The 13,256-nt window shown below is 43.1% G+C and overlaps 1 protein-coding gene across 2 annotated transcripts; it reads left to right on the plus strand.

Moving 5' to 3' along the window:
- Positions 1 to 1,042: 1,042 nt before the first annotated feature.
- Positions 1,043 to 13,046, plus strand: CCNI2 (cyclin I family member 2). Of its 2 annotated transcripts, XM_050962781.1 has the most exons (8): positions 1,043 to 1,328; positions 2,725 to 2,906; positions 4,719 to 4,875; positions 6,033 to 6,167; positions 6,969 to 7,043; positions 8,276 to 8,416; positions 9,474 to 9,704; positions 10,587 to 13,046. In XM_050962781.1, the coding sequence occupies exons 3-8, from the start codon at positions 4,762 to 4,764 to the stop codon at positions 10,989 to 10,991; spliced, it is 1,101 nt and encodes a 366-aa protein (XP_050818738.1). In that variant the 5' UTR covers positions 1,043 to 1,328; positions 2,725 to 2,906; positions 4,719 to 4,761; the 3' UTR covers positions 10,992 to 13,046. The 2 variants fall into 2 exon arrangements, with proteins under 2 accessions (XP_050818738.1, XP_050818737.1); XM_050962780.1 differs by lacking the exon at positions 2,725 to 2,906.
- The last annotated feature ends 210 nt before the right edge of the window (positions 13,047 to 13,256 follow it).

Below are 13,256 nucleotides of genomic sequence, written 5' to 3' on the forward strand. Positions count from 1 at the left end.
TGATTGGAGCAGGACCCTGGTTGCTACACTGGCTAACTCAGGTTGTGAACAGCTACAACACGAGTTTGTCTTCCTCTTTGGATATTTATGGTATAACCAAGTTAAGGAATTACATAGCCTAAATATCCACCACGTTTAAAACAAAACACCTGCCAACATATAACTCGTATTTTATCAAGAAAGACATCTGCACCTGAATACAATTCTGAAATGCAGATAGAGGCCAGAGTCTGCTATGCTAGTGGATGAGATTGAGAACCAGAAACTATTAACAAAGGTGGAAGTGAGGAGTCTGTTTTTATTTTCCAGACTGAGTAAAACACAAAGACCATAAACAGTGAGAATAAAATGCCATGTTTAAATGTGTTACCAGTTTAATAGAACAGAAGGTATGGTCACTAACAGAATAACAGTTATGAAATCTGTAACACAGAACATTAAATACAGACACTCACTTAGGTCCCCAAGCTGGCAAACACTTTCACACGTGCTTCATTTTTATTATCCCTCCCTGAGTATCAGTGGCACTATTCAGATCGCTCCAGATGCACATTTGTTCCTGCAAACGCCTTTACTTTTTGCTAGTCTTGCCCGCCAGTTTTTCAGAAATGTGTACCCGGGCTTCAGCAGAGGAATCCTTCCCGCGGCAACTCTCGAGAGCCCAACCAAAGGCTTGTGAGTGGCAGACGGACACGCCGGCCGGGATACAGCGGATGCAGAAAGCTCCCCGGGTATCCAGGGAGCTGGGGCTGTCCGAGAAGCAGAGGCTGACACCGGGTCCCGCCTCCAGCCGGGCGGGCTGGTTCTCAGGGCTGCAAGGCAGGAAGGGTTACGCCCGGCCGGGCGGGCTGGGAGCTGCTGCCTGCTCCATGCTGATGCTCACGTAGCCCCGGGAGGGGGAGCTGTCCTGCTGCTGCTGGGCTCGGCACCCCCGGGACCCGGCGGGGGAGAGGAGGAGCCTGGCGCGATCAGAGCCAGCCCCAAAGGGACTGTCCCGGGCGCTGCGCAGACTCCGGAGCCTGTCAACAGAGCGATTGTCCCCTCTAGGTGTCCCTGCCGAGCGGCTCGTCCTCCGGGGCAGGGTAGGGCTCTCTTCCCCGCTAGCTGTGCGGGGGTCAGCAGCCCCCTCTAGCATGATCCGCGGAGACCCCCTCTGCAGGCACAGGCTGAGCCATTTCCTGGCGCTGAGGCTGCCGCGGCCGCGGCCGGGGCTGGACACAATGGGAGAGGAAGCGGCGGAGTGAAGGGCTGAACCCCACCGTGCAGGGAGGCTCCCCTAATGACCTGCCAGCGCGACCCAGGAGACGCGCAGCGGCCGATCCCGGGAGGTGAGACCCGGGGAAGGGACGGGCATGGGCGTAGCTCTCGGTGGGACTCCCCCGCCCCAACCCCCACCCCCGCACGGTACCCTGACTCTGATCCCGGCCCCCACCTCGGTCCCCGAGATGTCTGACTTGGGGCAGCCGCTCCCCGGCCCCCAGAGCCGGTGATTTGGTTACTTGTGGAGTTAGTTGCCAGCCCATCACATGATCGCCCTCCCTTTTGTTTCCGAAATGAAAACGAAAGAGGGATGGTGGAGTCGCCGCCTGCCTTGCTCCTGCCCTCTGCCCCTCACGCCTGGTCATTTTGTGGGTGCTGAATCCAGCATCCAGGCAGAAGTTACCCATCGGGGGCTCAGAGTCTGCTTCCAACATAAGGGCCTGGGAACCTGGGGGGTGGGCGGGAAGGCAGGGAGAGGAAACCGTGGCCCAGCTGTGTTCACACTGGGATCCACAGTCAAACTCTCCTCTCCCCTTCCTTCTGGTGCCTTTGCGGCATTACAAAAATGAGAGAGAGAGAGAACAGACAACTCCAGGGAACCAGGATTTTTTGCTCCCATCTCAGCTCTACAAGGGAGATAAAGCACAATGAGAAGTCAAGTGAAGAAAGGGCCTAAGGGCACCTCTGGCACCAGATCAAAATCATGGACAGTCCAGGGGTTTCACCCAGTTACAGGGAGCCCTCCTCCACCCTACATCTTAACACTCCGTGACATCCAGCCCCCAAGTGGCTTGTCATAGAAATGGGGCTTCAGGCCAATATGTGACAGAGGGGGGAATGGGCAGGGGCGAGCAAACAGATGTGCTTTGTGGGATGTATTCCCACCCTTCCCACAGACTGATATCCAAGTTAAAACTGGTGGGGGAGAGTATTAATTCTTCTCTGAAGCTATCCCTGCTCTGAGTGTTTTCGGAGGGAGAGGGTAGCACTGTACAGGCAGTGGCTGCTAGCCATGTCAACACAACCTGAGGCCCACAGCTGGAGACTGAAAGGATTATGGAGGTATCTCCCTCCAGACCTTGGCTAGGCTCACAAATGTTTAGAGAGATGAGAATTTCCTACGGGTGCTAATTTCTTCAATCTTCACCCCGTCACCCATCCTTCCCTCTATCATGTAAATCTCCCACTGCTTCCATCTTCAGTAAGTAAAACTTACCTTATTACTGCTGCTTCGAGATCCAAGGTTTAGTCCACTGAGGGAATGGGGCACCACGTGTGACAGCATATCCCTGTGAGTGGCTCTACCCCATCAGGGTGCCTGGGGATCCACGGTTGTGACCAGGGATTCCTGACCTATATGGCCTACCCTGGCCCCATCATCCTGCTGTCAGCCCTGTGCAGAGGATGGTGTGTCTGAAATGTAGCTCCCTTATTCTCATGCACCACTTGGGTAAATGTTGCCAGCTGCACCTCTTTGTGGGAACAAAGGAGCCAGAGACAAGAGAAGGAAATGAACTGTTGAATCATTTGGTCCATTCTCCGGCTGTGGCAGGATTACTCTGTGCCATGTAATTTTAAAGAATGCGGTGCTTCAAGACAGAAGATTGGAAATGGATTTCAGTAAGAATCATTTGTAAATGTAATAGGTGAGAGAGAGAGAGCTGTTCTGTTAATCACTTGGAGTGCCAAGTTTGCACATACAGTATTTTGGGAAGTATAGTTACTTTTATTGCCAATATTCATTTTTCTGTATTAAGAATTGCTTCTATTTAATTTTAAATTGTTTTTATTTTATTCTTTAAACAAGGAGCAGGGATATGTCAGCGTATATCAGAAAGTGGCCTGACCATTTCCCTTTGGTTACATTGGCATCAGTTCTAGTTTCAAACACTCCCTTTGGTTAACTGTTGGGGCTTTCAGTTCTGATGCTCTTTTATACCCAGTACCAATTAAAGCCAAAGTCATGTGCATTATTTTTGCCTTTAGCGGGGGAGGGGAAAAACATTTCATGGCATTTCAGCTTTGGAAATGTAGAGTAGTTTCCAGAAGATTAATGGAGGGTTAGAATACTTAACTGAGCTGCTGAAAATAGTGATGAGAGCTTCTGGGAAGCCAGGAGGAGGAAGCCACAGTCCACAGGTCTTTATAATAAAGAAAAGAAGTAGAGAACTTAAAATTTGTCAAAATCAACCCTGGGTTCTGTTTCACAGGTGAAACACTATTTCCATGTTCATGCTCTTTTCTTTCAGCTTCTCAAGTGGCACTGAAATGTAAGCATTAAAATCTTTAATTTCAGCTTGTCAATGAAGTTCACATTTCTTGATACCCAAGTGTAAGTAAGTGTTTTGACTGGTTAGAGGTGATTTTTCTAAAGCAATGTTATTAGTTTAAAATTTTATTTTTAACAATCAAATTTCCTTACCTGTGTTACTAATAGCATCCAAGATTAAAACAACAAACGGAATTTTTTAAATCTAGTTTATTTTTCATTAGCTTGGCTGTTTGCATCTTTGCATTGCTTTCTGTTTGACTAATGGAAACAGACTCACCAGTGTCATTTCTGGTTCTCAGGTCTTGGCTACACTGGCGCTTTACAGCGCTGCAACTTTCTCGCTCAGGGCTGTGGAAAAACACACCCCTGAGCGCAGCAAGTTACAGTGCTGCAAAGCGCCAGTGTAAACACTGCCCCAGCGCTGGGAGCACGGCTCCCAGCGCTGTAAGCTAATCCCCAAGGGAGGTGGAGTACGTGCAGCGCTGCGACCACACTCGCACTTCAAAGCGCTGCCACGGGAGCGCTCCCACAGCAGCGCTGTATGGCTGCAAGTGTAGCTATACCCTCAGTCACTAGCACTAGACTGTAAAGTTTAGATTCCAAACACTGCAATCGAAGTTTTATCTTGGTTTAAGCAAAACTTTTCCCCCTGGAATTATAAAACCTCATTAAAAACAATTTTATTCACCTTAGGTTTTGTGGACAACAAAGCAAACAAGGATGTTGAACCTGTTTACCTTAAACTAGAACTCCAGGCCTCTGTTTTCCAAAACCTTTAATGTAGCAGTTAATAGATTTTTTGTTTTAAAAGCTAGTTAGGAACCTAATTTTATTTAAAGAGCGTGTGAGCCCAGTAGTAGGTAGTCCTCCATTAGAAGGCTACTGCAAGTATTTATGCAGCTTGTGAAGAAAAGCTCTTGGCTGCATAGTTGTTCAGTTGTCTGAGGTTCTTTCATCATGGATCTGCTTCTGCTTTCGTGGAAGTTAATGGCAAAATCGTCATGAACTGGCATGAAAGCAAGACTTGGTCCTACCTCTTAACATCTTTGGACAACAGACAAGTAGCAAGGACATTCTCTAGGTAGTTCTCAACATTTTAAAGTTGAAGAAGCCACTATGAAAAAAATCCTCATATAGTTTTCAGGAGTTGTGATGTTTTATAATGCTTCCGTTTTCCTTGGTTTAGATAGCTGTGCCTACCTGGGAAACTGGCCCAGCCACTCGTTGCTATGAAGTGTACCGGATCTTCTGAGAGTCAGAGATTTCCGTTCCTACTAGAGAATGCCCTAACAAGAGAGGCCAGGAATTGGAAGGTGCCAGTTTTTTGGAATTTCACACTGAAGGTATTCTTTCCTCTTTTCTTTGGAAATGCATTAGGATTCCAGAAGTTTTTCTGCAAAATACAGCCCCAATTCTGCTATCTAATCCATGTGTCCACATCGCATATGACTAGATACCAGGATTGGGATGTGTGTCTGTCCAGGTTTCAATTTAGTTTAACAAGATGCACAATGTCTAAAACACAATTGATCCAAAAGGAAAATCCAGAGAATATCCTTGCACAAATGGGAACCTGGGAGTGGCAATCGGATGACAGGGGAGTGTGTTTATTTGGGTTAAATCAACGGTCCTATATGTAAGTAATCCTAAAATCTACAGTGCTTTGTCACTTTTTATTCCCCACCCCCCACTTTCACTCAGATGAGAGTAAGCGGGGATGAACTGTGATCTAACGGTTAGGAGTCAGGAAACTAAATTCTGTTCTTGGCTCTGCCATTGGCTCACTCTGTTACCTTGGGAAGCCACTTAACCTTGCTCAGTTTTTCTGATTGTAATATGGGGATAATAATGCTTACCACATCTGTAAAGTGCTTTGAGATCAAAGTGCAAAATTGCCCTTGAAAAGCATTTCAGGCTATGTCCCTTCTCTTCACAATCTAATGGAGTGCTATACAAGTGCAAGGTATTATTATTTATTTTATTAATGAACCGGCACTATCATCTGAATGCATAATTTGAGATCAATACAATACAAGTTAATGGTGGATGTTATTATCTGAATCATCCCCTAATTTAGACTGTGGGCCTATCTCACAGCTCTAGTTGCTTTTACATTAACATTTAAATGCATTCCATAAATCATTTACAATAATACAATGTCAACAAGACTTATAGTCTGTCCTGTCCTCGGAACACATCCTCCCAAGAAAAGCCTGAGTAGACAGGTAGGTTTTGCAGCATGTGCTGCATGGTAGCAAACTTGGCTTCTATCCAGTCTAGGGGTAGCGCAAATCTGAGAGACAAGGAGCTGCACAAAGAACCTGTAGATGTAAAAAATCAGCTCCAGCCCTCAAGATGATCTCTACTGTTGGACTAAGAGTATAACTGAGCTGTTGATTAGAGCATTTAAATAGATGGATTTTTAAATTCTATTCCTCAAAGGTAAGTGTGTTGTTTAACAAGCCACCAATTATGTTTTAACTTTCTTCCTCCATCTCAGGGCACAGATATCTCTCCATCACACTATGAGAAAGCAGTTATCTGGATTGCAGAATTAAGCTCCCAGTTCCAATTTTACTCTGAAACGTTTGCCTTGGCTACCAACATTCTTAACCGGTTATTGGCATCAGTAAAGGTAGAGATTCTGTTTGGAAGCTTTCTTTTATGATTTTATTATTAACTACGGCTGCTGCGAATGTCGAATTAGGATTCAGTTACAAATCTAGCTGGACTGGAGGTATTTTGGAATCACTCCGATAGTGAACCTCTAGAAAGCACAGAACTCAGATAGCAATCAAGGCTCTGGCACGTGCTAAACTTTAAGTCAGTAGGACATAAGCAGGAGCTTCATTTAAGCACATACTTGAGTGCTGTCCTAAATAGGGATTTCCCCTGAATTATAGTCCAAATGTAGTTATAAACATGAAGGCTTTGGGTTCGTGCAACCACTTTTCACTGCTATTTTACACAAACTATGGGCCTGATTGCTCTTCCCTTGAAATCAATGGCAAAACTTCCCATTGGCTTTGGTGTGAGCAGGACAGGACCCTCTCTTACGTATTATTACTCAGATTCATAATCGGCATCAGGCAAAAGTTCAAGGCTAGTATTCAGTACCCACCAATTTACAATAAATAAATGGAATCATCACATTCTGACTGGTAACACTGCAGCTTAGGGCTGACGGTATTGCATGACCTAAGTATGGAATGCTGTGATATCTGCGCTCAGGAGGGGATTCCTTCCATTGTAATTTTCCTGTTTTTGCTTTGTTTGAGTATAAAATGATCTTTTACTAATAGAAACTACAATGTAGGTCAAAGCAGGTTTAATGCAAACGAAAGGTGAAGATTTGGGCCTCTATCTGAATGATCATTGTTTATTTTAAGCTAGAACGTTGTCTTCTATGGTCAGTGTTTTGCTCTTTCCCCTTCAGGCACAAGTAAAATACCTTCGGTGCATAGCAATTACCTGCCTCATCCTTGCAGCAAAAACCAACGAAGAAGATGAGGTCTGTATGTTTTATTTAAATACAGTAAATCAACTTCTGGTCATTCTTGGAAGTCATTCGTGTTTCCAGGCTTTTACCAATGTATCCTCTCTGTCTTTCGGTTAGCTAATAACAACAACATTTGTCTTGTCTTGATATTGCTTAACCATCATTTGGAAAGTGTCATGAGTCCCTTAAATGAAATATGTATATTATTAAAGCTCTGCCCTTCACTTGTGCTGCTGTGATGGGAAATTGGGAGATTAAAGAAGCCAAGACAGGGTAATAGTTCTTCAAAGGAAGGTTAGAAGTATGTATTTTCCTGAGGGTAGGAGATGTGGCTCGACTTCCATCCAATTAAATCCCAGTGGTTTGGGGCAGATAACTTAAACATGGGTTGGTTCCCAGTCCATTCATTAAAACACTTAAATCAGCAACTGCTCACCTGGATATGAGATAATCTCTGAGAGATAATTACCCAGTTATAATCATGTGGCTAAAACCTCTTGCATCATTTTGAAAGCACACCTCAAAAATCACGTAAATCATTTTGGACTAGTTGCATTTCAAATTTAGAGTTAAAAAAAAATCAAAGGCTTGTAATAATAGCTCAAAATTGCCTTTGAAGAGCATAGACTGTATCCTCTCCTCTTCATTATCTAAATGTGGCCAAAGCTTTTCTTTTTCAAACTGTAATGAAAGGAGAAGAGCTCTGGGCTCAAGGCCTTTCTAAAGGTCATGAAATAGAAGAACTCAGTATTGTAAAAACTAGAGTCAGAAGTGTGTTTCTCCTTGAACATGTCAGCATCCTTGAAATGCTCTGCAGGGATGCACACAAGCCTTCACACAGTACATACTGTAAGGTTGTGCTTTGCAGTATTTTCCCAGTAGACAGGAGAAGTTGAGTCATAGGCCACCGGAAATAAGAGAACCACAAATAAAGAAAAAGCACCGAGAAACAGGCTAGCAGGAGGCTTCAGAGAGACCGTCACAACAGCAAAATAATAAGGTTGGGGAAGCAGTGCTCTTGAATCTCTAATTTCATATGCAACAGGGTCACATTCCCTCTTGGTGTTGTCAGGAGGTATTTAGAAATCGGGTAACCTGAATTTAAACAATTCTTGGCTCCTCACGGCACCCGTGTGTTAAATCAGTTCCCTTTGCACGCACAGACAAAAAAGGTAGCACACAACGTTGTGTAGTAAGGTGGCTTCTTTATTATTAATTATTATTATTATTTTCAAATTTCACAGGTAATACCATCAGTGAAGAAGCTTGCAGTGCAGAGTGGTTGTAAATGCTCTCCAGCTGAGATTTTGAGAATGGAAAGAATTATACTAGATAAGCTTCACTGGGATCTTTACACAGCGACACCTATGGATTTCTTAAACATTGTAAGCACTAAGAATTTTGCAAAAGTCTAAACTAGTTTTGTTTCTTGTTTAAGGAAACAGCTCTTTTACCAAATAAGACTATAAAACACAAATGCACGTGCGCTCACACCTCCCTCTCCACAGTAACTTTTAAGCCACACATTCTTAGCTATCTGCAAGTCTTCTGAAGAATGTTACAGTGAAAAATGTCGACTCTTTTAAACACACTGCTATTAAAAACCTTCCATTTTTGTTTTAAAATTATTCAAGCAGGCCCCCATTTTTAAAGGACAACTAAAATGGACTTGAAAAAGATTCCTGTACTGCACAACTAAACTCCATTTTTATTTTTTTAAATACACACTGCAAAAATATTTCTAACTATTTCCATTCTATTAATACTGTACATAGAAAGCGGTCGGAATTTTTGCTACATTTCACACACAGGTTCTCTCAAACCATCTCTTGCCCCTACTGAACCTGGACCCCAGTTTTGGGCAATTAGACCATACTGATCTGGCACTTAGTCACATAATTTGCTAAACACTTCATAAAAACAATCACACTTTTCTTAATAAATGATCATGTGTTTATAAGGCAAAAATCACGTGATCTGAACATACCCTGGGCTCTCTTTTTATGGTAACGGGTGGATATTTAAACCATATTAAGCTGCTGATTGTTTGAAAACCACCTACCATAGCCAGGTGCTTGGACTATGAAATTACTGAGGAAACAGAAGCATTACAACTGAATTTACTCCTATCTGCTGGCCTGAATATCACTTGGCTTTTGTTGGCAATCAGGATAATGCAGTGACTTCAGAATTTGTTAGAAAACACAGACCTTTTACATTCATTATAAGCTTTAAAACAGTTTGATGGTTGGCAAGTACAACACAAACCAAGTAACACATGGTAACAGGGAAAATATTTCTACACTTCCTGATGTGGATTGAAATTAGTTTGCACTTCTGGTCAATAACATATGAAACGTACAAAGTTCACTGTTGACCTCTGCTATTTTTGTTTATATATATATATATATATGTGTATGTATATATTTATCTTCTCTCCAGTTCCATGCCATGGTGATGTCCAACTGGCCTCATCTACTAAATGGGCTGCCTCAGATGAATCCTTCCCGCCATGTTGCATTCTTGACCAGACAGCTACAGCACTGTATGGCATGCCACCAACTACTGCAGTTTAAGGGCTCCACATTGGCTTTGGTGATCATCACCTTAGAGTTGGAGAGGCTGACTCCTGACTGGTTTCCTGTTATTACTGATCTGCTAAAAAAAGCACAGGTAGGAGTCAACATGGCCTCACACCACAAATTTGAGGCCAGTGCACAGATAAATGAGTAAAGCTTGCGGCATATTTACAACAACATTGCACGTTTTTAATGTACTTCTCAGGAGTGCACGTATGTGTCAGGGTCTGTTCTCCCTTTGATACCAAGCCCCTTAATGTTAATGGGAGTTAGGTACTCCTGGAGGAGAGAGTGCACTGCATTTTGTTATGGGGGTCTTTTATTGTGAAAGGTGGGTTGATAACATTAGACCCAATTTTCGAGACATCTCAGTGCTCATTTGCTCTCAAAGAGGAAGAGGTTCTCCATAGTTCTTAGTGGGAACTGCTGGATGCTGAGCAGGATTGAAAATCTGCCCATTTATATGATTTAGGAATGCCAGGATCTTTCAGTGCATTTACTTTAGCTAAAAACAGTCTTTTGAAGATATGGATAGAGGAAGGCCAAACCCTACCTCCTGGGCATTTCTGTTTGTCTTGAAATGGAGACATTTTCTCTGATTTACAGAACACACATGTGCAGTGAGTATGGAGGTAGTCTGGGAGTCAAAAAACCTAGAATCTGTTCTTAACTTTGCCATTTGCTCATCAAGTGACCTTGGGCTCGCCAGTGACTGAACCCCCTACATCCTAGTTTCCCCGTCAGTAACATTGGGATAATAATGTTCACCCACCTTTTGTAAAATGCTTTGAAAGCTACTGATGAGAAGCTCTATAAATGCTCAGCTATTATTATAAGCCTTGTATACTGGAAAATTTGATATGGGTTTTTTTCCTTTCACTGAGCTTACTTAGAATTGCACTTCAATTAAAGCTTTCACCAGAGGACAGAATCATTTACAAACTAGAGAAAAACGGTTCTGTATCTTTCCTTACAGGTTAGTAGCACCAAATTCATCCATTGTAAAGAGCTTGTGGATCAGCAGCTAATACATTTACAACCATCCAATGCTGTTTATATCTTTAATCCTGCCAACCAAGCCATCCGAGCTCATCCCAAGGAAAAGTTACCCTACTGTTATTCTGAATGGAAGAATTCAAGTCAAATTAGTTCAAGGGTCATTGTGAGTCAGCCAGTTCCAGCAACTTTCACACCTACTTCCGTCAAAATTCAAGAAGACAGCATGGAGACAGATGAATTCTATGATGGATTTAGGCACCTATACAATGAGGAGGGTGTCCCAGAAGGTGGAAGGGTCAGCATCACTGGCTCATGTAATAATCTGAGGCAAGGAGAAAGTAGTTCCCCTTGTCCTCCATTACAGCCACCTGAAATTAACTAGAGGAGGCCATAATTGTGTAGGAACTAGCAAATGTAGTTGCCAACAGGTCAGATGAATGGAATGCTAGATGCTGTCAAATGAAGGCATTCCTTGTTTTGGATAGAGCAATGCCAAAAACATTAACTTGCTGCCTTTTAAGTGTGTCCTAAAACAATGTTTGCTACTTCCCCACCATTTGTGTGTGATCTGAGCATAAAGCTGGGTAAAAACCTCAACAGCTATGGATAGCTGAAGTCATACAACTCAGGGATCCAAAATCAGCAGATGGGCTTCACACTGCACTTGGAGGAACTGATGGGACCACATTCCTTGGGCAGCTATTATTTAGGCTCTCTCCCAGCACGCATTGTGACTTCAGCCCTTCCAGACTATAACATTGTTCTCCTCTACAAGCTGTTTCCATAATTTGAACAGCTGTAGGTGAGTTGCCTTGTGGGGAAGGGAGGTCCGATTGCATGGACCATTAGGTCTACTAATATATTCCTAGGTGGGACCAAACTTCTGATTTAACAGTGAACAAAAATGTGTCATGAGAACAGCCTAAGCCTCTGTGTAAGAAATTCCAGTTTTACTTAAGGGCTGATCCTGAACTCAAAAGATGCTCTGAGTGCTTTGGCACCTTTCAGAATCAAGCTTTTAGGGACTGATTCAGAGTCCATTGCAACCAATGGGAAGACCCAGTGGGTTTTGCATCAGACCACAGATTATGTGGTGCAACTGAATTTTGTTCATATTGTAGCTTGCAAACGGTGTCTTTTTTTTTTAACTAACTTTTACAATTTATATATTTTTAAAAACATTTGGTTATTTGCCTTAACTACTAATTCCCACAGTGAGGCAGCGAAACTGACTTCTGTAATGTGTACCCGTTTTAAAGCAGCCTGGCAAATGTTTTAAAGGATGAGTCCTGAAAGGGTGATTGTTACTTTTTTATTTAAAATGGGGGCCAGCACTTAAGTGAACTTTTTTTTTGTATACTAATTTGAAAGTGTAATCAGACCAATACTGTAGGGAAAACAGATTAGGCCTTGATCCTGCAAGTTGTGGCCCAGTATGAAAGCTAGTTGCGAGCCTTTGTATGAGCGCAGGTAAGGCTGAGCATCAGGCATAACTCATCAGAGTGAGAGCCCCGGCCCATTCATTCTCAGTTGCGCAAGGGTAAAAATTGGGTGGGGCTATGCAGAGACCTGGATGTAAGTGCCATCCTCATACTACGAGAGGGTTTACCCAAGCCTCACACAAGCCTTGCAGCAGCATTCTTCTTAATGAAGGATGAGGTTTCCTGGCAATCCTTGTCCTGCTCATCTCTTTTTACCTTGTGCTTATGTGAAGCATCTCCCACAGCTACGCTGTGCAGGCTTAAAGCTGTTAGTGGCTGAATGAACAGATTTAGTTTTAGAAATGTTCTGTTAAAATGTTGACTGCGTAAGCACTGTGCTAAGGTCGGCTTTGTGTGTGTGCGCGTGTGCACATGCGCGGATGTGTAAGCCAAATTTCTTTTAAACTGCAAAAAATAGGGTGCTAAATGTACCAAAAAAATGTTATAGCAAGGTAGCGAATTAATGCAAGTGAGAGATGTGAGTATGAGTGCATTTGGACACCCATTGGAACACATGATGGAGTTGTATGGCAAGGCAAAGGCTACCACAAACTGTGAATGTTGCGCTTTATACTAGTTTAAACCACAGCCCTCCTTACAGATTGAACAGGGTGGTTTGCCAGTGTGTCTGATTGCAAAGCTGTAGTGAATAAGTTTTGAAATGGGAATGAAAAAACGATGCACTGTACCAGAAGAGAAAACTGTTTACAAGCCTTTCCATGCATCTCGAGGGCTAGTTTATGGAGGGACTTGGAATGTTTATTTATTAATCCTGCCTAAGTAGCATAAGGAAGGTTTTCATTTTGTGGCAGGACCAAAAAAAAGAAAAAAAATGAAAAGAAAAAAAAAAGCAGCACCTTCCTTTTCTATCACAAACTGTGACTTGACTGCCTGACTTTTAAAGAGGCAAGTTATCTTTTGTAGTTTTCATTAAATAAACTGTAATCTACGTTCTAGTTTTCTGAGTGTGTTCCTTAAGGTTAAGAATGTAATAAAATTGGAATAGGGCCAGAATCTGCCCTGATGCGAATCCATGCAATCCCCTTAAAGGCAACAGGATTCAGGGGGTGTTTGTCAAGGGACCGTTTGGTCCCAGGGCCATTTCATTTTCTATGCTGTTTCTTATGCATCCTCAGCAGCAGTGGCACAGCTGTAACTGGGCCTAA

Source organism: Gopherus flavomarginatus, chromosome 7, assembly GCF_025201925.1.
Source record: "Gopherus flavomarginatus isolate rGopFla2 chromosome 7, rGopFla2.mat.asm, whole genome shotgun sequence".
Lineage (NCBI taxonomy): Eukaryota > Metazoa > Chordata > Testudines > Testudinidae > Gopherus > Gopherus flavomarginatus.

Coding starts and splice junctions, on each gene's coding strand:
- CCNI2 (XM_050962781.1), top strand. CDS start 4,762: ATGAAGTGTACCGGATCTTCTGAGAGTCAGAGATTTCCGTTCCTACTA. Junction 4,876..6,032: donor TTTGGAATTTCACACTGAAG/GTATTCTTTCCT, acceptor CCTCCATCTCAG/GGCACAGATATCTCTCCATC. Junction 7,044..8,275: donor AAACCAACGAAGAAGATGAG/GTCTGTATGTTT, acceptor CAAATTTCACAG/GTAATACCATCAGTGAAGAA.